Source organism: Acomys minous (assembly GCF_964271855.1).
Source record: "Acomys minous genome assembly, chromosome: 12".
Classification (NCBI taxonomy): domain Eukaryota; kingdom Metazoa; phylum Chordata; class Mammalia; order Rodentia; family Muridae; genus Acomys; species Acomys minous.
The window spans coordinates 73,596,859-73,621,671 of NC_140493.1; the positions used below are offsets into that span (position 1 = coordinate 73,596,859).

At 44.1% G+C, this 24,813-nt stretch overlaps 1 protein-coding gene across 3 annotated transcripts in view; it reads right to left on the minus strand.

The window, feature by feature from the left end:
• The window catches only part of MYO1D (myosin ID), a 303,283-nt gene that overhangs the window by 115,315 nt on the left and 163,155 nt on the right, over window positions 1-24,813 (minus strand). For all 3 annotated transcript variants that reach the window (XM_084750418.1, XM_084750417.1, XM_084750419.1), the window contains 3 exons: window positions 9,251-9,474; window positions 2,795-2,939; window positions 2,013-2,117 (listed from right to left, as the gene is read on the minus strand). In XM_084750418.1, coding sequence (XP_084606544.1) covers window positions 2,013-2,117; window positions 2,795-2,939; window positions 9,251-9,474 — 474 coding nt within the window. The remainder of the gene's footprint in view (window positions 1-2,012; window positions 2,118-2,794; window positions 2,940-9,250; window positions 9,475-24,813) is intronic.

Here is a 24,813-nt window from a genome sequence, read left to right on the forward strand (position 1 = left end):
CTGTAAAGACGTAGGGAATTCTTCCCATGCAGCAGTCTCTTCTGCTCGACTCTTCCTCTGGAGGGCTGTCTCAGGCCTTCCCAGCTCCCAGCTGTCTTTTCAATTAGGGACTCCACTGAGCTCCGCCATGGCTCCTCTGCTCACCCACGGACGGGGAAGCCCTGAGACACTGGCTGTCTAACGGGGCCACTCTCTTCACTCTCCCCATTTCTTCTGTGGTGTGAGGGATGGAACGTAGCCTGCAATGCTGGGCTAGTCCTCTGCCACTGCTGTGCCCCAGCTCATCCCACATTTTCCCGTATTTCAGGGATCTTTGTCTTTTCCTTGCTGATACTATCTTAAAAACCACCCTGTGATTCTTCTTGTCCCTTCTCTTCCCACTTGCACCCGTTCTCCATTCATTTAGAACAGCTATACTATAGCATTATTGTATAGAGCCACAATTTACTAAAGCAACTTTTATCGGCTACTACTACAAACTTAAATATACATCTGTATGAATAGATCTGTAAGGTAAATCTGAGTTGTGGAGTTTTGGAGTAAGCAAGTATAGACATTTACAGTTTTGATAGATCTTCCAAATTGCTCACTCAAAACCGCCTTACACCCCAGGCAGCACTGTTTTCCTATATCCCTGCCAACATTCCTTATTATCAACATTGTAGAGTCTGGCAAACTTACTGCTGGAAAACCACATTTCCTTTTTGTTTGTTTGGTTTTTTGAGACAGGGTCTCTCTGTGTAGCCTTGGCTGTCCTGGACTCACTTTGTAGACCAGGCTGGCCTCGAACTCACAGCGACTCACCTGCCTCTGCCTCCCAGATATCTGGGATTACAGGTGTGAGCTACCATGCTGGCTGGAAAAACTACATTTCATTATTCTAATGTGAATCATATACTAGAACTAAATATTTTTCTTAGGATTTGAGACAAAGGATTTGTTCTGAAGTCTTTGCGTTTTGAATTTTTTGTTTGTACGGTGTCATATCTACAATAGCATCTTTTGCAAAGCCAATGCATGGTTTCATTGATATATGGAATTGCACTGGGATTACTTTATAAACTTCATTTATAATTACTCTAATTTCTTCTTTTTGTATTTTTTAAATATTTATTTTTAAACTATGTATCTGCATGTGTGTTTGTGTATGGTATACATCTGTAAGTACAGGTGCCCCTGGAGGCCGGGTGCATCAGATGGCCCTGGAGCTGGAATTCCAGGTGGTAGTGAGCTGCCTGACACAGGTCCTGAAAATCAAACTCAGGTTCTCTGGAAGGGCGGCAAGTTCTTGAACTGCTGAGCCACCTCCCCAGCCCCTGCAAATCTAGTTTTTAAAGCAGCAGTGTCACCTGTGTCAAGGCAGTAACTGACCACTCCATAAATAGCAGACTTGTAGTTGCTCTGAAGGACATACACACAGTAGCATACAAATCCCCAGCCTGAAGGCAGCACCCAAGCTGTTGAAAACAGAAATGCTGCTCAAGCTGGGCTTGGCGGGACCCATCTGAAAACAGCACTGGAGAGGCAAAGGCAGGGAGAGTAGGGAGGAGCTCAAGCCTACCCTTGGCTACACAGTGATTTGTAGGCCAGCCTTGGCTATATAAAACCCTGCCTCAAAAAATAAATAGCCGGGCGTGGTGGCGCACGCCTTTAATCCCAGCACTCGGGAGGCAGAGGCAGGCGGATCGCTGTGAGTTCGAGGCCAGCCTGGTCTACAAAGTGAGTCCACGACAGCCAAGGCTAACACAGAGAGACCCTGTCTCGAAAAACCAAAAAAAAAAAATAATAATAATAATAAAAAAAGTTATCTAAATTTTCCCTCAGGAAGGCTTTATTAGCTTAACTCAAAAATTGTCGTGCCAGGCTTTTCAACTTCTCCTCAGCACAGATGGGCAAAGCTCACTGGTGCTACACCCAGCTGCATGGGACTGTTAGTTTTCACAGAGGACCACACATGGGTGTTTCCTCTCAGTCTTCTCCCTCCAGGACAGTCTATTTCAAGAGCTACTTACCTTTCGGACATGACAAGAAAAGAGAACATTCATATATTTGTCCTTGCGTTTCAGTTCATTAGCAACTGGGACGAAAGTGCCTGAGGTCTGGGGTGTGTCTGGCTTCTGGAAAAACAAGGGAACAGCAAAAGGAGACTTCTTAGACTGCAGGTCTAAGGCAGCTGCATGGTAATTTCGTTACAACTATACTTACACATGTTCACATGTATTCTTTTATCTTCTCACTCAGATGTTAGACTAGCAAAGGGTGGTAGCCTATCAAAGGCCTATAAACACTTTAAATTAGGCATTAAAAGAGAAGATGAAATGGAGATTTGAGAATAATATAAAGCTTGTAATTAAAAAAGGCTGCTGGCTAGGCGCGGTGGCACATGTCTGTAGTCCCAGCACTTGAGGCAGAGGCAGATGGATCTCTCAGTTCGAAGCTAGTCTGGGTTACATAATGAATTCCAGGACAGCCAGAGCTGTGTAAAGACCTCATCAAGGCTGCTGAAGTGGTTGAAGTGGTCAAAGGCCACGTTATAGAATGTGTTAATATATGTGGATATAATCCTTTTCAAAGCTGAGGATTCATCAAGTATTGTACATTTAAAAGCAACAAAATCTTTTAATTTAGCACCTTTCAGAGACATTACTTAGTTTTTCGGTAAGGTACTGATTTTGTTTTACAGTGCTGGGGCTGGAACCCAGGCCTCAAGCAGCTACCCTGTTTCTTTAAAATTTTAAGGAAATATTCTTTCTTTGCAGAGCTGCACGAATTCATACTGTTCTTCTGGACTTACCGAAGCAAGATAGTTGCCTTCCCAGGCCCTCTGGAGCCCAAGGTCTGCCCTTTGACCTTTCAGCATCTCCATGGCAGCAACCTTTGCCCTGACCTGGGGAAGGTCTGATGCAGGTATGGTCTTGATGAGTTGGGATGCTCTCCATCTACAAGCAATAAACCAGATGTATAGGCCTTAGACACTCATTCACTCCCCAAAGTGTTTCAGGTTGTCATTAAGTAGCATGAAGTAATTGTTTATTATGCTAAAAAGGCAAAAGGTTTATAAAATGTATACAGAAGTTGCTAAAATATAGTTTCCTGTAGACAGGAATTTTGTAACAACTTCCTTGTTGTCTGTGTGCTCTGTGGTGACTAGACCTCCATGGCTTCCAGCTTTTACAATACTAGTTGGGCACAAAACAACCAGATATCCTAAAAGCCCTGAAGTCCAAACCTTCCTGAGTACAGCTCAACCAATGAGATCTGTGTAAATATTCCACAGTCTGAATAGTTGAAAATCACACTTCTGGTTCCAAGTATTTTCAAATACGGGACCCTCAACCTGCGTTTACCATTAGGTCACAGAAACAGGGATTTGTCATTCATCCAACCCTGTCCTAGGTACCATGAACGTCCAGGCCCCGTTTTATGTAGGGGAAGCACTGATACGAGCAAGGCAGTCCACGGAATGTTCTTCCAGGTGCTTTTAGGAGCCACGGACAATAGAAAATATATGTGGCTGTGTGATGGGGATGAACAGCTGCTGCAGACAGAAACAAGGAAGGAGGGCAGCGCGGGCCTCGGGAGGAAGCAGTGGGTTTGATGGTGCCTAGGGAGGGTCCTCTGGTGAGGACAGACGAGTAGAGGCATACAGGAGGAAGCCAGACATATGGGGAGCTGAGCAGGAGCACAGCAGGAGGGAGCACGATAGTGCAAGGGTTCTGAGATGAGGACTGCTCAGTGAGTTAAGGGGGATCCTGAGAAGCTGAATCAGCACAGAGGAGGGAAAGGAAAAGAAGAAGTCAGAGGCAGAGCGAGGGCTCAGTGAATCCACGGAGTCATGAGGCCGTCGCAGAGTCATGAGGGCATCGCCAGGATGCTAGTCTCCACTCTGCACGAGGGGAGACACCCCTGGAGGACTCTAGTCTCTGCTCTGCATGAAGGGAGACACCCCTGAAGGACTCTAGTCTCCTTTCTGCACAAGGGGAGACACCCCTGGAGGGTTCTGCACAGAGACTAGATGACCCGACTCTTGCTTTAACAGGGTCATTGTCATTGCTGTAGGCTAGGGTCAAGAAGACTTGCTATGAGGCTGCGTCTTTAAAACACCCTGGATGATTGTGACTCAGGTCAGGGAGGCTGTGATGGGGACAAAGGTAAGTGTCACTCTGGATGCATTCTGGTGGAAGGGCCAATGGTACTTATGGGTGGATTAGATTGTTGGGAAAGAGGAGGTTTAAGGATGACTCCAGTTGTTTTTATTTTATTATTGTTTTTTTTTTATCAGCATCTGCAAACATAAAGCAAGAATATTCAGGTTGAGAATTATGCTAAGCAACTTTGCCTCACATGACCCTTCTGCCCTCTTGTTCTGCAATGGTAGTGCCAATCAAGGTAGCTAAAAGCACAGTAAAGTGTCTTTAATTGGACAAACAGTCAAGGACAATGATTCATAAACATGTTCCCATGGAGTACTAGAATAGGTTTCAACTAAAATAATTAATTTCCACTGACCCAACTAATGAAAGAATAACAGAAAACCCATACACTGTGAGGATAGGGGATGCCATACACTGGCTGTGAAGACTTTCTGGCAGACATGAGCAGGTGCTGATGAGAGGTAGCTCAGTGTGGACCAGTGTACTCAATGCAAGGGGAGGAGCTCTCAGGAATAGGTTTTATGGCAAAACCCAGAAGACTTTGAGACCTGAGTGGCAGGGGCTGGGAGCAAGGCCAGGAGGTGATGGCTGTAGTGAGGTCATGGCTGGTGGGGGTCAGCCATGGTAGATTACAAAACACTCATGAAAACCCAAAGGCTCAGTACTACAGTGTGAGTCCCCTCTGAATTTCTAGGGCCTATCATCGCCCATATGAGGCAGACTGCTCTAAAGTCTTTGCAAAGAGTTTAGAAGAGTGACAGTGGCCAAAACTAAAGCCAGTGGTGACAGGCAGGCCCCACAGCACTGAGTGGCTTGCTGAACAACTGCCCCAATGTGCCCTGGAGCTCCAGTGCTGGTGGGAGAGAGCTGCCTCTGACGGCTGCTCTTCCATTCCCGTGTGCAGGGCCACCCTGCCTCGGCTTTACTTCCCAGGACAAGGCTCACACCTGACGCGTGAGACCCTCAGCACAGGAGCACACTTGGGAGTCAGGCACCTGACCTGTTCAGCCACGAGGAGAGCCATATAGCTCCTCATTCTGGTCATACAAGCCACACTACATGACTTCAGGTAGGCAACAACAGCTGCAGTCATAAAGACCAGCTATCTCAATAGCAGGAAGAGGACAAAACTGGGCACAAAAAAGTCTCAGCCACAAAAAAATTACTGTGAGGAAAGGGATGATCTGAACATAGTTAGAGCCAGGCATGATGGCACATGCCCACAGCTCAGCACTCGGGAGGCAGATGCTCAAGGTCTTCCTTGGTTATATAATGGAATTTGAGGCCAGCTTGGGTTATGTGAGACCCTATCTCAAACCAACCAACCAACCAACCAAAAACAACAACAAAAAGAAGAGAAAACAAAGTAATACAATTAACACACATAGAGATTCCAGAAAGATAAAAACAAGCCCCATAGTAACACTGGACTCCTTTAGCATCCATCTCGTAAACTGCCACAGGACAAAACACTCAAGACCAGGGGTCCCTAAACTACAACTTGTGAGCCAGGAAGAATCTTTACATTTTTACATGTTTAACAAAATAAAGAGTATGTGAGAGACCAAATGTAGCCTGCATAGTTTAAAATACTACAGGCCCTTTACACAAAAAGCGTCCCTGACTAGATGAATATAAGTGGCAAGATTCATTGAGAGAGAGAGAGAGAGAGAGAGAGAGAGAGAGAGAGAGAGAGGGAGGGAGGGAAGGAGAGAGGACATATTTTCATGTATTCATCAACTATGACCCTTGTGAAGAGGCTGGGGCTGTTGTTCCCACTCTTCCCAACTGTCTCTGTGTCTCTGGAAGCCTGGTTAGTGCCTGCAAAAACACCGGGTGTTCAGTAACTATTTGATGGATGAGAAAACCTAATTTTATACAAATTAATCAGTCCTAGACTTAAACCATCAAAATCTAAAGAGAAGACTGCTCAGGCCAGAGTGCAGTCTGAAATTAATCACAATCATTTGCAGTCATCACAAATATTAAACATGGGTGCACACTGGTGCAGCCATACCCTGGGCATACACCCGAAGGACCTACTTCTGACCACAGGGTTACCTGCGCATCCATGTCCAGTGCTGCTCTGTTAACAGCAGCTAGGAAATGGCCTCTACCTGGGTGCCCAGCAATTCATGGATGACGAAGATGTGGTGCATGCACACACACACACAGGAAATTTTATTAAACTATAAAAAGAAATTATGGAATCTGTAGAAAAGTCGAACTGGAAAATATTACCCTGAGAGAACACAGACTCAGAAAGGCAAATGTCCATGTTCTTTTCCATGTCTGGATCCTAGCTTCACATTCCTAGGCTTATACACTTACCATGGCATGCCCTAGAGGTCAGGAAGCCAGAAAAGACTCTGGCGAGGGAGGCTTTAGTAGGGAGAGGGGAGTAAGAGAATACATGGGGCATGAAAGAAGAGGAGACACACAGGGAGCTAAAGGGTTAAGTGGGGGATGGGAACGTGAACTGGGAATGTGTAAAACTAAGGATGTATAGAAAAGAGTTATGGAAACTCACCACTTTGCAAGCTAATCTTAAGAATACAATAAGAAGGGAGTTTGAATGAAAGTACCCTGTATATGTAGAAACGCTACTCACAGAAGACATGCATTAGTAAGTGGAAACAGTGCCAGGTTTAGGATGCCTCCCTATGAGTTATCAGTTAAGGAGGTTCCAGCCAGCTCCCCCACAAATGACAGGCTATCAGTTTCTCAAGGTTGTTCACCATAAGTAGTTGATGACCCTACTGCTGAAGAAACTACATACATTGGTGGTAGGACGAGGAGACATAAACTAGGGCCTGACTGGGAAACATCCTCCCCCATGGCTAGCTTTTATAATGCTAGAAGGTGCTATGCTGGCCACTCTCCCCAGGAGGGGGATGGGGGGAAAAGGTATCAATAGTCTTACCCAGTATGGGAACCTGCCAAAACATGAACTGGGTTCTGGGGGTGCTGCCTTTTTACATTGTGTGTGTGTGTGTGTGTGTGTGTGTGTGTGTGTGTGTGTACTTGCACTCAAAAAAGCATAGGCAGAAGTTTAGAAGGGTATTAACAATATTGCTAGACTGGTTACCTCAGAAGAAAAAAGAAAAATAGGAGTGACTAGTACGGTGGATTTCAACTTTATATATAAGCATAATTTTCACTTAGTAACAATGAGCATGAATTTTAAAACAGCTTAAGAATTTCTAAAATATACAAAATACAGAGGCAGTAGATAGTGGGAATAAAAATTTTATCTGCACATGAAAAAGCTTGCCAAGATTGAAAGCTAACACTTTCAGCATTGTATCTCAGAACTGAGGGTTGATAGTTTTGCTTTCACTAAATTTTACACTGCTTGTCCTCTTTATTGCCCCGCCCCACCCCCGCTTTTGTGTCACTGGAGATTAAGCTGTTGAATCTAGGCCTTGTTCTAGGCAAGTACTCTACCACCGAGCTGTGTACCAAGCTCCCCCACCCCCCTTAACCTTTTGAGACAGGATGTAAGTTACTCAAGTTGGCTTTGAACTTGTGATCCTCCTACTCCAGCCTTCTAAGCAGCTAAGAGAGTAGGCCTGCACCATCAGGTCTGCATCTTATAATTTTTATAAAGTACAAATGAGATACATATTCATGAGTTTCCTGTCATGCAATTTCTCTCTTTGTATATAGTCTCCCAATATAGAGTCAACTCTAAAGAAGACAAAAGTCCAACTCAGTGCGCAATTAAAAGTAGTTTTTCTACATTCAGAATTATCAAGTAGTGCTTTTTAAAAGAAATTATATCAAATGACTACATTTGGGAGCTGTTGGTTTGGTTAATGTCACTAGATGATTATAGCTAAGACAGCACTAGATTTCATCAGCACTTCTTATCTATGGGATCTGCATCCTTGGGTCCAACTGGCCTCAGGCGGCTAGTATAGTTAGGCTGACATTGGTTGCAGCTGTTGAGCACATGTAGCCATTTACCTTCTGATTATTTCCTAAACAATACAGCAATAACAACAGCCATACACAGAATATCTATGTTGTGTTGTGTATTAGAAGTAATCCAGAGATGGCTTAAGTAATACAGGGTCTACTAAAGTACCACAACATGGCTAGGCGTGGTGCTGCACGCCTGTAATCCTAGCACTTGGGAGGCAGAAGCAGGTGGATCTCCGTGAGTTCAAGGCCAGCCTTGCCTACATAGCGAGTCCAGGACAGCCAAAGTTACATAATAGAGAAAGCCTATCTCAAAAGGTGAAAGAAAGGAAGGAAGAAAGAAAGAAAGGAAGAAAGAAAGAAAGAAAGAAAGAAAGAAAGAAAGGGAAGGAAAAAGAAAGAACTACAGAATTCTATGTTAGGGGCTTGAGAATCTGTGCATTCTAGTGGCTACAGGGGTGTGGAGTCACCTGAAGACTCTGTAGGACCACTGTCTCTGTTGCATTCGTGCTGTCAATAAATAAGCTAAAAAATATGAGAAGGAAGAACTTAGACAAAGATAATCTCAGATTCAGAGCAGGCCAGGAAAAAAAAAATCAGTTGGGAAAGTCTGATTTTTCCCATGGGTATTTATTTTTTAAAAGCCATGGCTTGAAATAGTTGCTTTCTCCCTTGGCTGCACTTTAGAGGCACCTGGGAACCGTGAAAGGCCTGGGCCTCATGCTCAGCTCTGTCAGATCCTCTGGAGGGCCTAGAGCATCAGGGCTGCAGGAACCCTTCCAGAGGCTATGGCATAGCCCTGCTCAGAGCTGATGCTCTGGCAGGACCAGTGTGGCTTGCTAGTTTAAAGTATGTGTGTTGATTTTAAGAAAGTTATTTATGGTTTTTTTTTCTAATGACAGGAAATGGGGACAGCATGATGGTAGTTTATCTTAAACATGGCTTTGATCCAGGAGTTGTGGCATGCTGCTGTCAAGTGCTACAGGAAAAATACTCTGACAGTTCCATTACTTTGTGAGGTGAGCAGACGCCCTTTGAAAACAAAATGATCAAACACAAGAAAGAGGGAGAGGAAAATGTCACAAGAGCAAAAGAGCTGAGCCAACAGCGTGGCCTACGATTTGGGAGTGTGCCGCTGTGCAGGCATGTGGCCCTTGCCAATAAGTTCTTACCTATTAAAAATCGACTGCAGGGCCTCCTCGAAACGCCGCAGGACTTTTGGTGGGGCCGGCCACTTCACATGCTTCCCATAGTCTCGCATGCTCTTGACGCCGTGGAAGCGTCTAGCTACCTCGTGGATGTATGACTTCACTTTGTAGCGCCGGTAGTACCTGATTATTGTTAAAGCTGCCTTGGTCCTCTTGTACCGCATGCGGGCTAGGGTGCCACGCCACACCTTCATGACAGAGAAAGAAAACTCAACATGTTTCTGGCTGACTGAGTAGTAGGTGATTTTTGACACTACAGATAATACCTTTGCTTAACCAGCTCAGCTGGCAACCTGCTTGGAGTATAAGAATCAAAGGCAACACCAGGGCATGGGGCTTTGGGGGCTGGTGGTGGCACATGCCAGAGGCAGGTGCATATCTGAGTTTGAGGCCAGCCTGGTCAACAAAAGGAGTTCCAGGACAGTCAGGGCTACACAGAGGAAACCCTGCTTTCACCAAACAAAAACAAAACAAAAATCAGAGACAGAGCCTGTCAGTTACAACTGCTGTCAATAGATGGTGCTGCGAATCGTGGTGTCCTCCCCACCCCCAACAGGCAACAGTATTTAAAGTTTTGTTTTAACTTTATTATCACGAAATGAAGAAAACCAAAATGTAAGTATCTGTAGATAGATAAATATTTTAGGAAAGCTAAAGTCAAGTGGGATGAGTCAGAGCCAAATGCCATAAGCATCTATGGTGCTTCAGGGGACTGCAGCTTCACACAGCTCTCTCTCTCTCTCTCTCTCTCTCTCTCTCTCTCTCTCTCTCTCTCTCTCTCCACACACACAGAGAGACACAGACACCACACAGACACCACACAGACACACAGACCATATACACACACAGACATAGACACATAGACACCACACACACAGACACACAGACCACACACACACACACACACACACACACACACACACACACACACACACAAGTGGAATGCCACTTTGGGTTTGCAACCGGATTTACATAAAGCCTACGTAAACTTCAGCTCTTCCTAGGCACAAGATACAGTCCCGAGAATTTAGTATATTCCAGGAGGAAAGGGTCAAAGAGATTATCAATATCATATTAAATTTTCCTGCCCATTTCAGCACCCAGAAATTAAACAGATAATATATAAATGCTAAATTTGCCCAACCATCAGATAAGAGGTATTTACATTACTTTCAGGATCCTGTGTCCAGGCAATTCCTATTCTGCAGTCTCTTGAGCAAAGCTGAATTTGATGTAATCTTTGACTTCTCCAGGGCTCCTCCCCCGCTCATTCTCTCAATCGCCAAATTTGCTTTCTTCCCCACCGTTTCCAGTATTCACCCTTTTCTGTTCTTTTCTGCTGCAGGGTCTTTGTGGCCTTAAATGACTAACCACTCTCTCTGCTAAATGCTACCCCCAGATCCCTTGCTATCCACTGCTGTGCCTTATTCACCCAGTGCTGTCCCTAGGTTGCTTGTATTATTTCCCTCCATGTCCCTGACCTGAAAGGGACAATGGCTTCCATCCTGAATTCAGAGCTCACTGTATGGGTCCTCCAGCCCCCCTCGGGTTTCCTGTAATTGCTCTTGAATCCCCCCTTCTGTGCTCCCCAGATTCTCCTAAGACACTTCTGCACTGGCTCCTTTATTGACTTGTTTTGAGGCATGTTCTTCCTGCATGCTGAGCGCTCGCTGTGTGCTGGTAGTGTTCTCCCTCGGCAGCCTGCGGCACTGTGCGCGCGCCTGTGCACAGATTTGTTTGCACACCACATGGGAGAAGGTTATCAAGGGAGCTCAATGGGTCAGGAAAAGCCGCAATGCATAAGGGAAACATGGTGTGTGAGCAACGTGTGTGACGGGATGTAGGGTTCATGCAGCAACAGGACTAGAAGAGGCAATGAAAACCATCTCGCCCTCTCACGTGGCACTGGCACAGCAACTCTTTTTAGTCTCAGCGGCTCCTTCCTGTAGCCGAATGTGCTGTACAGATGGCGGTGCTACGCCCCCTCCCAAGTGCTAAAATAAAGGCCCCTTCTTTGGTATCTTGAGAAGCCAAAAGAACACAATTAGAGGGTGGAAGTGTGTGATTCAATTTCTTAGACAAAACACACATTTAGAGTTTCATACTGTTTGTGGCTTTGCTTTTCAGAGGGGGGGAGATCAGGATTCTCTGGGGCCCACTGTTCACTCTGTACACAAAATCAATCTTTTCATTTCCAAGAAGCATTCCATAAAGCTTTTTAATTAAAAGTTTTGGTTAGATTCTTTTAAAACATTCCGGAAGTGCTTTTTAAATATAGTCTTCATTTGTTCATTTGTGTAGCTGGTTCATCTAGGGTTTGGAGTGTTGAAAAAAAAATAATATAAAAATGCTTAGAATAAAAGATAGCAACCCTTTTCCTGGTACCTGACCTTATTCGCCCCCCCACCCCACATACTCATTATTCACAAAATATCTTAGCTGCTTTGTCTGGGACCTAGTATCTTTTTTTTTTTTCTTTTGAAGATGTATTTATGTATACAGTGCTCTGCCTGAATGTACATCTGCAGGCCAGAAGAGGGCATCACATCACATTATAGATGGTTGCGAGCCACCATGTGGTTGCTGGGAATTGAACTCAGGACCTCTGGAGGAGCAGTCGGTGCTCTTAACCTCTGAGCCATCTCTCCAGCCTGGGACCTATCATTTTATCTGCAGATAACATACACAGACTGTTCTGTTCAAATTGCAACATTGGGCATTTATCTCTCTCACCACCACTCATATTTCTGCCATTTCAATAGCTGGCATAACATTTCTCAGTGCTTTAACATATAACATATATTGTGTAATCCACATACATGTATTGCATTCTATTATGTATGCCATATAAAATGGGCTTATGATTGTACAAGGGAGTATGGCTATTCTCCCATTACCTTATACCTGTGCTTTTACTCATTGTTTAGGGCTATAGGTGAGGTCTAAAACCATTTTAACTTTTTAGTATACCTAGTGTTAACTTTCACCAAACGTCTAATGTGCCCGTCATGTGACACTGACACTTTTCAGATCGGCAGGCTCATCCATCCACAGAATCTTGCTTCCACCTCCCAAGTGTTGGGAATACAGATGTGAGCCGCACATTCCCAGTTAAAAGCATTGTGATAAGCTCAGGTCTAGAGGAGGACCTGGAGGTCAAGGTCACCCTTGGTTACAGTGAGTTCAAGGTCACCCTTGGTTATAGTGAGTTCAAGGTCACCCTTGGTTATAGTGAGTTCAAGGTCACCCTTGGTTACAGTGAGTTCAAGGTCACCCTTGGTTACAGTGAGTTCAAGGCCAGCCCAAGTTACACAGCAAGACCTCATCTCAAAAATTAAGAAAGAAACATATTAATACTTTTAAAATGAGATCCTGCCTCAAAAATAAAAAATAAAAGCCACAACCCAAATTAGCCAAATTTACAGCAAGCTTTATTATATGTGTACAGTATAGCTAGTCAAGAGAATGCCTCTCCCTAAATGGGACTGAGAGGTCAGCCCTGAACACAGGAGAAGTAGGGTTTTTAGAGCTCCCCAGCTGCAAGGCTAGAGGATTTACAAGGGAATTTTAGCTATGTAGAAACTTGGCAGAACATTTCATCATATGAGAGAGGAACATGTCAAATTCTAGAAAGTGCATCAAGGCATGGTTAAACCCAAGCTTTGCGGTAAACATAAATTAACTTATTTTGACAACTGATCTTAGGATGGAGTCATGCCGGTTCACTGGAAGAAAAGAGCATATAAAGGCTCCAAGTGGGATCGGCTAGGTAGGAGAGAACAAGGGGAGGAGAGGCACAGGAAAGGGCCGGCAGCCTCCCAGGTCAGAGTGAAAGCAGCAGTGCCCCACAGGAACAGGGCACCAGGGCAGTACTGAGCACGCCCGACCTGTGTAGGTGCCACATCTCCAATAGCAGCCAGTGATCCTTTAAAATTTGCCAGAGTATGTCACATCTCTGCCCCCAAATATGCCTCTCTGTGCTCCTCATACTAAAAGCCACAGTCCTCCCATGGCCTCCCTGGTACTCCTCCCTGCCCTTCCTCTCCCTAGCTTGTCCCAGCCACCCTGAACTAGCCAGGGACCCTCACTTCAGGCCCTTCACGCTAGCTATTCTGTCTGGGGTGATCTTCTCCCTATGCCACGTGGGTGACTCCGCCTGTCACCATGCTGTTGAAGAGATCAACTTGTCCCCACTCTCCTCTCCTGGAACTCGACTCCTTTCCTCCCATGTTCAGCGCCTCCTCTTCTCCTAGCTCCTGGCACTTTCCGATGCACGATGCACCGTGCCACTGACGTGGGGAAGCACTTCTCGGGCTCCCCCTCAGGAAGTTAGGCTCCACTAGACCACGGGGTGCTGACTTTGCTCGCTGCGGTGTCTTGCTGCTATGACAGTGCTGAGGATGTTGCAGTCATCCAGGACAGAGCTAATCCCTGCTTGTGGAGGATTCCATTAAAAGTACATTGTTCCTATTCACAGCATCCCACATTTCCTTGTAGATGGCTTCCTCGGGAAAACACCAAATGGTGGGGGGCCCAGGATTAGGAGGCAGTGGTCGTAGGGACCACAGTCGTGGAGGAGGCCCTGGGGCTCGTGGAGGTAAAGCCAAAGACAAGGAGTGGATCCTGTCACCAAGCTGGGCCGCCTGGATAAGGACATGAGGATCAAGTCCTTGGAGGAGATCTATCTGTTCTCCCTGCTCATTAAGGAATCTGAGATTACTGACTTTTTCCTGGGAGCATCCCTAAAGGATGAGGTTCTCAAGATCACGCCAGTGCAGAAGCAGACATGGGCTGGCCAGGGGACCAGGTTCAAAGCTTCTGTCGCTATTGAGGACTACAATGGTCACGTGGGTCTTGGTGGTAAGTGCTCCAAGGAGGTAGCCACTGCCATCCTAGGGGCCATCATCTTGGCCAAGCTTTCCATTGTCCCTGTGTGGAGAGGCTACTGGGGGAACAAGATTGGCAAGCCACACACTGTTCCATGCAAGGTAACAGGCTGCTGCAGCTCTGTCCTGCCCCCAGAGGCACTGGCATTATCTCTGCTCCTGTGCCCAAGAAGCTACTGATGATGGCTGGTATTGATGACTGCTACATATCAGCCAAGGCACTGCTACCCTGGGCAACTTTGCCAAGGCCACCTTTGATGCCATCTCCAAGACCTACGGCTACCTGACACCAGACCTCTGGAAAGAGACTGTGTCCACCAAGTCCAAAGTTTCCTTATCAGGAAATCACTGATAAGGATAAATCGTCTTGTGAAAACCCACACCAGAGTCTCTGTTCAGTGGACCCAGGCTCAGCTATGTGGCTACCACATAGGTTTTTGTTTGTTTGTTTTGTTTTTAAGGTTTTTCGAAACAGGGTTTCTCTGTGTAGCCTTGGCTGTCCTGGACTTGCTTTGTAGACCAGGCTGTCCTGGAACTCACAGAGATCCATCTGCCTCTGCCTCCCAAGTGCTGGGATTAAAGGCGTGTACCACTATGCCTGGCTACATAGGGGTTTTTATACAAGAAAAATAAAGTGAATTAAGTCTGTTAAAACAAACAAACAAACAAACAAACAAACAATCAGGTCGCTGTGAGTTCGAGGCCAGCCAAGTCTACAAAATCAGGCCAGGACAGCAAAGGCTATATAGAGAAACCCTGTCTCAAAAAACCAAACCAAACCAAACCAAAAACAAACAAACAAACAAACAAAAAACCCACCAAAAACCTTCCTTCCATCTGCTTGGGACTCAGTGTTTTGTGCCAGGAGCATTTTATGGATACTTGGGGATCTTGGTTATTTATACTGAAGCAAGCCCATTTACAAGCTTTGCTCATGAACTTGATGGTGGCCTTCCCTGCAGCGGCTGGGGACCAGCCATTTGTGAGGGGTTCTGGAATGTGAACGCGGCAGAACACTTTTCTCTTTGCCACTGGGTCTCTCCGAGTCAGGGGAAGCTAGGGAAGGTGGCTGTCTTTCTCTTCTGTGTCTACTCTTCCATTTACTGTCCTTGGATCAGTGCTGCGTCTGACCCTCTGAGTCTGATGTCCCCAAGCCCAGGACTTGTCTGAATCAGTGTCTTCACATAGTACAGTTGGTGTCATTTATGAGAATGAGACTGAGCTTTTTGGCAGTCCTCTCTTCTGCACTCAGCTTTTTTTTTTTTTTAAACTAGTCTTTTTCTTCTTTGTCCCTCTCACCCCTCTAGAGAGGGCACCTGGTTCTGCCCCTAGCTCAGGGAGATGAACTGGCAGCTTTGGTCGCTTGGATTTCACCTCCTACTTGAGGGCATCACCTCTTGTTCACTTCCTAAGGTTGTTCCTGCTCTTGTCTGCTGTCACGGGCACCACGGATCTGCTTGGCCTTGTGGCCTTTTCTAAAGTGTAGAACTACCCTGCTGTTTGGGGGCTGGGGAGCAGGGGTGGGGGTGGGGGGAGGGATAGAGATAAACACAGTCTCTACCTTTAGCCAGGGCTTTCACAGCACCATCTGGAGTCTACATTTTTCCTTTGGTTCACACTTCCTCAATGGTCAGGCATCTCACAGCACCATCTGGCACTCATCACAGGTCAATTGTGAACCTTTGCTTTAGTTTCAGGAGAGGCCAGCTTTCCTCTCTCCATCTCACATCCCCACATTTTTCCCTTTTTAATTCTAGTTGTCATGGGTACTGGGCTTTTCTGCCTTACAGTTAGTACAAATCACCACCGCCTTGGACCCTTCCCAGAACCCTCGGAAGTGGGTATTCTCCTGGTTTCCACAACTAGAATTTTTCAAAAATAACTAGGGACAGGCTTTTGGCTTGTTTGCTTGTTTTTGTTTTTTTGAGACAGGACTTTTCTGTGTAGCCCTAGCTGCCCTGGAACTCACTCTGTAGTCCAGGCCGGCCTTGAACTGAAATTCACTTGCCTTTGCCTTCCGAGTGCTGGGACTAACGGTGTGTGTCACCACTGTCTGGCCTAGGGACAATTTTTAGAGGGCCTTTCTCCATTTCCACACTCAAGAAGCCCATCTAGTTACTTTGACAGGTTACGTCTGTTAAAGAATGGTAGTGGTGGCAGATAAGAGAGCACATTTAAGTAGCAGGTTGAACTTTGAGCAAGCCCAAAAAAAATCACATATAATTTACCATTGTACTCACACACTCAACCCAGTCTAGAATGTGATAGTTGTCTCCAATTTGGCCCCTTCTAAGAGCTGTTTTGAAAGGATTTTTAAAATTAATTTCTTGCTTAGCACACAAGAAGGGTTTCACAGCGGTATCTTCATACACATACAGCATTATACTTTGTTCCTGCCCACCCTCCGCGCCCTCCCCTATTTCCTCCGCTGATCCCCCCTCCCTGTATGTAGTCCCCTCTCCTGCTTTCATGTCACATGTATCCTATTGTTCTCCCAGGAGTTATTTTAAAGCAAGGCTCAAAGACAGAAAACTATTCCTCTTCCCCTAAAATATCTCTTTGAGGAACAAAATTAATAAAAGACCCAGTATGCTATTTTAAGACTTTAAAAAAAAAAATCAGAATGGCAGGCTAGTATGTATCAAGAAGATAAAATCTAGTGGTTATAATTAAGTGGTTTTTTTGGTATAATTCCTGAAACAAAGTCTCTTGGTATTATATACAAACTAATACTATTTCAAGATGACCTGTGGGAAATGTAAGGAGCAATGAGGCAACTAAATCCTCAGTCAATAAACAAATGTCAAACCATTAAAAAAAAAAAAAGAAGGAGACAGAGAGAAGTACATGCGAATGGCTATCATTATAACCTGTCCTGATGAACCAAACTATTGTCACGGGGTGGGGTGAGGGGATTGTCTGGTGAAACATACTTTAGAAATGATCATCCTCGGCTGGAGAGACGGCTCAGTGGGCAAAAAGCTCGACACTCAAGTATGAAGACCCAAGTTTGAATGGCTACAACCCACATAAAGCCAGATACAGAAGCACAGACATCTGTAACCGCAGTGCTCCTACAGATACCTGGAAGGCATACAGGAGAATCTTGGGCACTTGCAGGCCAGCTAGCCTCGTATACACAGCAGAAAAAAAACCCCAAGAGACCCTGTTTCAAATAGGGTGAAAGGCAAAGACTGACAGTAAAGTCTGAGAGTTGAGGTTATTATTCCATGATTCCCATACATGTGGTGGGCATGCACGCGCGCGCGCGCGCGCGCGCGCGCACACACACACACACACAGAGAGAGAGAGAGAGAGAGAGAGAGAGAGAGAGAGAGAGAGAGAGAGAGAGAGAGAGGGAGAGAGAGGAAGAGAGGAAGAGAGGAAGGAGGTTTAAGAAAGGTCTGCTCTTGCTGCGGTAACTGCTGTCTGGAATACTAAGAGTCCAGGTGCCTGAGGCAGGAAGGAACCTTTGCTTTGGATGTGTATGTTTCATGTACAACCCTGGCCAGATGTTTTAGCTGACACTGTGTGCAGACCACTGCTGCTCATAATGGCTCCAACATGGCAATGACAGGATCTGACAATTCAGGAAGCAACTGCCCTTTTGATCAATTACTACTAGGGGAACATTTCAACATTAACCCCGTCAAAACCTAAGTTACAGTTATTGTGCAGACAAAAGAAAACAAAATTGCTACAGACTTAGTAATTCTGCGGGATTGATATCAGGACTCTCGTTTGTTCAAGAGTAAATACCCTGTGGAGCTGTATTGACTTGGCTGCTTGCTTTTGTTTGGTTTTAGTTTCTTGAAAGCAAAGGTACAAAATAGATCATTCACCTTTGCAATCTCTCAGAGGTCAAGGCTACCTCTCAACTGCTTTTTGATAGAGAATTATTGTGCTTTGGTCAAGTCTTATGAGTGTGAAATGATGGAAGCAGTGTCTTGGGATGTTTTGACTTTGCCGCCTTCTTTTTTAAAATAAAGTCACCCACTACATCTTTGTGCCGGATGCTTACAAGAGATCTCAGTTTTGAATGTTTCCCTAGATACTCAAAAACTCAGGACCAGCCAAAGGTACATCTTTCTTTTGAGAGTTCCTATAGGGAATTTTGAAATAGGCTTTTTGCAATGTTCCTTTTGAAAGGGGTTAAATATTCATTAAGTTTGGAAAAGCTATATACTGAAACTCCTATTTTGAAATTTTTACAACCCAAATCACATTAGCATCTTAGATGCCCTGAGATATTCTAGACACATAAGCCTATCTTGTACATTATATACCTGACCACAGACATTTCTGTATACAGACACCTCACTTTGAGCACAATCAGGAGGCACCACTCTAAAACATGGTAGTTTGGCACAGGGAAAGAACTAAGGAAAACAAATGCAATAAGGCTATGAGCATATACGGGGGGGGGGGGGGGGGGAGGAGGTCCCCCTCAGTCACAGACATAGGGGAGGGGAGTAGGGAGGAAGTGGGAGGGAGGGAGGAATGGGAGGATACAAGGGATGGGGTAACAACTGAGATGTAATATGAATAAATTAATAATAATAAAAAAAGAAAAAATAAGGCTCTCTGCCTCCCACCATCTAGCTTACTGTAAGCTTGTTAAAAAAGACATTTTCTAATTTTTATAGCTGTATTGTAGTTATGGAAGTTAATGTCCTCATTTTAAAGAGAAACACAATGAGGTATCATGAAGAGACATACTACCTGGAATTCCCCTTAAATAGCCAAATCTGTGCACAGCAATGTCTCTGTGTGTACGCTTACATAGATACGTACAGAAGACCCAAGAACAAGCATCACAAAGCATATATAGGAAAAATGTTTAACATTTGGGGCAGGTAGGCGAAAGGTATATGCACAGAGATTCTTTATATTATTAACTTTCTAAGTTTTCTATAAATCCAAAATAATCTTTAAAAAAAAAAAGCAAATTAAAAACTATTTCAAGTGATAGAGAAGAACAAATTGAAGGGCTATACTCATAGTGAGCCACATTAGAATCTGAGGAGAAAGGGGGGGGAAATCAAGAAGGTAGATCTTGCTTTTATTTAAAATTCTGATCTTTTGTTTATAGACCCACTCTCCTCCTCACCGACTCGGAGTTTAAAAAATATTGGGATTAAAAACAATCTACTTTGATTAAGTTTTGGCACCACCTTAAGTTCTGTAACAGTGTACAGATCAGTCTTGCTCATCTGATGCCAGTCCTTTATGTAAGCACCAGCTGGGTTCATCAGCTGGCCGACTGGGGGAAGGAGCGGGTGCCAGGCTTGTGCTGGACTCCCATAAGGTCATCTACACGTATCTCATTTCATTGTCTTAGTGGTCTATATAGGCAGATGTTTTGAGCGCTGTACTCTGAATCTTACAGCAAATACTTAAAACTGCACCTCCAGCTGCTCTGGTTCCAAGAACCGATCATCGTGTCTCCGGAAGGAGTTACACCGGCAACAAGTGCCATGTGCACAGGGCAGTGCTTATCATTTGATTTTCTCTCTGAGAACGAGACCTGAGCGTTCCGTGACAGTCAACAGGAGTGTTGGTTTCAAATACAGCCCAGACTACATTCTTTCGTGTAAAGACCGACAACCTTCAGCTCACAAGGTCTGAACTGACAATCTCTTTCTATGGCACAAACACAACTTCCATTGTGTTGTTTTCACACTTACAGTGCGACTTACAGTGCTGTCATAAAGATGGAGGCAGAGATGAAAAGGGATTTATACACTGCAGCCAAGGTACCTATCACAAGATCACCATTTGTTAGCAAGCTATATATCTCAAGAATTTTGGCTTAACTCATAGATTTAAAGGAAAAAATTTTTTTTGGCTATTTAAGGCTTTCTCATTATGCTCCAATGTGTTGCTGCGAGGTATTACACAACAGAATCAGGGTTTTCATAAGACAGTGAAACTTCAAATTGGAAAATGGTTTTGCTGGATGGAAATATATGATTTAAGTTTTGGCACTATAAAAAGAGTATGCTAAATAATAGCTGAGTGATTTCTACTTAGCACTCATTAAGAAAGTTAACTAAGAATTAGCCACGGACATCATTTCAGAAAAACACGTATTTGATATTGGTAATTATTTTACTTCTTAGCATACAGGCTGAGTATTCATCATCAATAATTTATTTTTAATAGGAAAAAGAACAAACAACATTTACTACACGCCTAAAGGCATGAAAGTTAGACTCCAGCAATAACACTAATTATCTCTCAAGAGCTTAAGTTTCCACATCTAAATATCAGTTGTATTTCTATTACTGTGTTAGTTGGAAAATACTTTGTATCTTTATAAAACACTGGCATTTAAATTATTTTCTCTTTCAATCTTCTCTGACTTGTAAAACATCATGGCATCTAGAGATAGATGCACCTAGAAGCTGTGGAGGACTTTTGCACTCTATAGGCCTCTGTCAAATGCCTATGGTGCAGGTGGCTTCTGGAGGGGGCACAAAGGAAAGACAAAACACCCGTGTTACTACTGTAAGAAAGATTCCGCATTCCTGAGGCAACTGAAAACGATGAACTCCTTAAAAAGTAAGATCTATGTTAGCAGGCTACGGCAATGCCTGTTCATGCTCTCTGAGGCATTATCCTCAGTAGCAGAGACACAGAATCAGCCTTGTGTCCATAGCAGAGGAGTACTCACAGAAAATGTGATATATACACATTATGGAATTTTATTCAGTTATGGAGAATGAGATGACCTCATTGGCAGGAAAAATAGATGAAACTGGAGATCACACACTAAGTGAAATAAGCCAGACAATGTCGTTGTCTTTACAAATACCATGTCTTTCTTGTATGTGGATCCTACACACACACACACACACACACACACACACACACACACACACACACCCCAAAAATGTAGAAGGGGTCTTTTTGGGGAGAGGAGGAAAACTAGTAAGGAGATGGAGGGGGAGATGGTGACCTTTTTTATTGAAACTGTCATTTGAAGCCCACCTCCCGACTCTATCTCTTTTTCAAGTCAGGGTCTCATTATGTAGCTCTGGCTGTCCTAGAACTCAGAGATCCACTTGCCTCTGTCTCTTAAGTGTTGAGCTGAAGGTGTGTGCCACCATGCCTGGCATTACAGCATTACTGCTTTTTACTAAAAACTCCTTTAAAAGCCTACAAGCCACATAAACTGTCCAGTACCGCAGAGCAAGGCTGCTGCCAGGAAGTCCAGCACCGCTCAGGTGGACAGCTCCCTGGCTGGCTCTGCTCTGATGTGGATAGACAGACCTGCTTTGCAGGGCGAGGCTTCAGGTTCTTGTAAGCTGACCATGCTGTTCTGACGGCTAACTAGGGACTCATCCGCCGACCAGAAACAGCTCCGGATAATGAGTGTCATCCTGAAGGTCTCTCTTGCCATGGCCCTCGGAGGCGATGGAAAACTGCACTAGGGCTTGTCTTGTGCCAGGCATCGGACATGGGTTAAGGATAGACATTTTAAGAGGATTTAGTCTTGATTGTAGATGTGATGTTTTGTTTCTCTTATTAATAATTCATCATTAAAAAGCAGGAAATAAACTTAGGGTAGGACTGGGCATACATGAAGACACTTCTATTCTTAAATGTTTGGTTTGAGGACACTGTTTCAGCCCTATGAAGCAACCTTCTGCAGAGAAGTTCAAATGCTATTCAGGGCTCTTGCTTGTAGCTTGGCTCTGGAGTAGGCAATGGAGGGTTGCTGAGACGCCATGTTCCTGAGCACGGCTTGGCACCCCAACATAGCACCACTGAGCATTACGGCAATGGAGCTGGATGAGTGCACTTCTTGAGGAAGGGATTCCAGACCCCGAGGAACGGGAATAACCTGGGAAAGGCCTCTCGTTTACATAAGCTATACACTAAATGTGCTTCATCTTCATTACTGTCTTTCTTAGATGCTAACTGAACGTTAAGGGGGGGATGACAAAGAAACTCATTATGGACAGGGACCTTTTGACAGCGGAAGTTCACACAAACAAGTTGAACGTGAAAAGGTCAAGTAAGAGAACCATCACTCAATTACAACAACATGATGCTGGGGGTGGGGACACAGCGTGGTTGTCTGGGCATGTGGTTTATCACACAGCGGATGACATAATCAGGGCGCCAACTGTTTCATGCTAGACCACTATGCTGATACAAAGAAATGCCACTAATTTTGAAAAATACACTTAAGGGGGAAATACCGAACTTGCTCAGTGATGCTCAAGTGTTACATCTGCACACAGATGTTATCTATATTTATTAATGATAATCCTGGCCTGAGGAAGCATCTCGGGTGATAGAGTGCTCATCTAGTGTACATGAAGCCCCTGGGTTTGATCCCTACCACTGCATAAACTATGCAGGGTGGTGCATACTTGTATTCAGAGCTCATGTGTGTATGTGCGTGTGTGTGTGTGTGTGTACATGTATGCGTATGTGTAGGGATAGAAGTAAAATGATCAGAGGTCCAAGGTATCCCCTCCCCCTTTTTTTTTTACATTGTGAGTTGGGGTCCAGCCTGGGCTACATTAGACTTTTGTCTTAAAACTAAAACAAGACACAAAGTAAAACAAAGCAAAAAAAAAAAAAAGCCAATTCTACTAGAAATATAACCATATCCTTGCAATTTTCAAAAATGCTATTTTTTTTTCAAGACAGAGTTTCTCTGTGTAGCCTTGGCTGTCATGGACTCACTTTGTAGACCAGGCTGGCCTCAAACTCACAGCGGTCCGCCTGCCTCTGCCTCCCAAGTGCTGGGATTAAAGGCGTGCGCCACCACCACCTGGTGAAAAATCCTATTATTTATTTGTTTCCATAGAAATGTTTTTAAAATATATTTTAGAAAAACTAAGGTTTCTTAGTTATACATTAAGAACATAAAATATGCTAACAAGAATGATTTTTTTTCAAGAAACTTCTATTCCTGCTGCAACTATCGTTTACCACATCAACTCATATTTTATCAATTATTTGTAATTACTTTTTGTAATCTGTGCAGTTCTTATGTTTCTTAAGCTTTCAATTTCCTTTTGATCTGTGTGGGGTCTTTACAAATGAAGATCATCTTGCCGTTCGTGTTTTAAATATTTTTCCAGTAAACATATTGATACTATTTATGTCATGCTGTTTTACGGAAGCTATTGCATTTTTAAAAAACGAAGTCAAGTGTACTCATTTTTCTTTTATTCTAAATATATTTCCATGCAGAACTGAGGTCAAACAATAATCAGATGCTCCGTAATGCTTTCTGCTTTCCCTTGTGATCTAACAACCCCTACACTGTGGCTCTGGATGGTCCCAGAGGACACACTCTGATGGAGCACTTAGCCAACACCCTGCCTTGAGCTATTATTAGTGTTTACTTTCTTTGTAGTTACAGTTAACAGCACTATTAGCATACATAAATTCATATGCACAAATGGTTCATAATGAGGCTTCTAAACCCAGAACTGTGTTTTCAGAAGTACTTATTTCCAAACTCAAAAGGCAGGAAGTATATTTGGGGCATGTTTAAGTCACAGATCAATAAATTTTTCTTCATAAATGCTCAGTTTGAGCAACAGTGTCCTTTCAATAAAGTTACAAAGAATTGGCTAAACTGGTATTGTAACAATGATTAAGCTACATTAACTAGAGTGTTATCATTATCCAATTAAAAAACTTCACTGTTCGTTAAAAAAAAAAAAGAGTTTTCTTTCCATTTTCAGATGTGTCTATGCTTACCTGCATGTGTGAACACACATGAATGAGGATGTACATGTGTGTGGATGCCCAGTTCATGCAGAGACTCATCTTTAACTGTTCCTGCACCTTCTTCGTTGAAGCAAGGTCCCGCAGTCAAACCTGGAGCTTATGACACAGCTGGGCTCCCTGTGAGCTTGCTCTGGGGCTCTCCTACGGCTGGCTGCCTGTAGAAGCTGGGATTACAGGTGGGCCACAACACCCTCCTAGCATGTTACGTGGGTCCTAGAGAGCCAAACTCCGGTCCTCATAGACCTCTAAAAACCAAATCTCCCCAGCCACCCCTACCCCCGCCATGTTTTTAGACAGAGTCTCACTGTTTTCCAGGCTGGCCTTAAGCTTGGGATCCTCCTGCCTCTGGCTTCTGGAGGGCTGTGGGCTGGGATTACAGGCTTGTACCACCATGCCTGGCTTGAATTTTTTCTTTTGAAAACTGTTTCTTCATTCTTTTTTTCTTTTTAACCTATCACATACTCATGATTTTACATAGTAACTGCTAGATGTTTTGTATATCAAATATGCTAGCCATTTATAGTTACTAAAACTGTGTTTTGCCTTTTATTGCATCATTGATATAGTTATTAGTTCATAACAAAAAACATGACAGGAATTTTACTTGGTGTTTCTGTAGAAAAATCATAACAAAATGGAACACCACCTCTGTGGCTTCTGAAACTGTCCAAGGATTGAGCAGTGCCTCTCCCCTGGAAACACTAAGCTGGGTTGCTGAAAAGGCTAGCTACCACCTTGCAGCCACAAGAGGGCGCCAGATGGAACAAGAAGGTGGTATTCCCTATGCCAGTCTGAACTGCCATTTTCTGTTTCTGCAACTCAACAGGAATGGTTGTTAAGTGATATGTTTTGATAATTAAGAGCTGTAAGTGTTTGGGC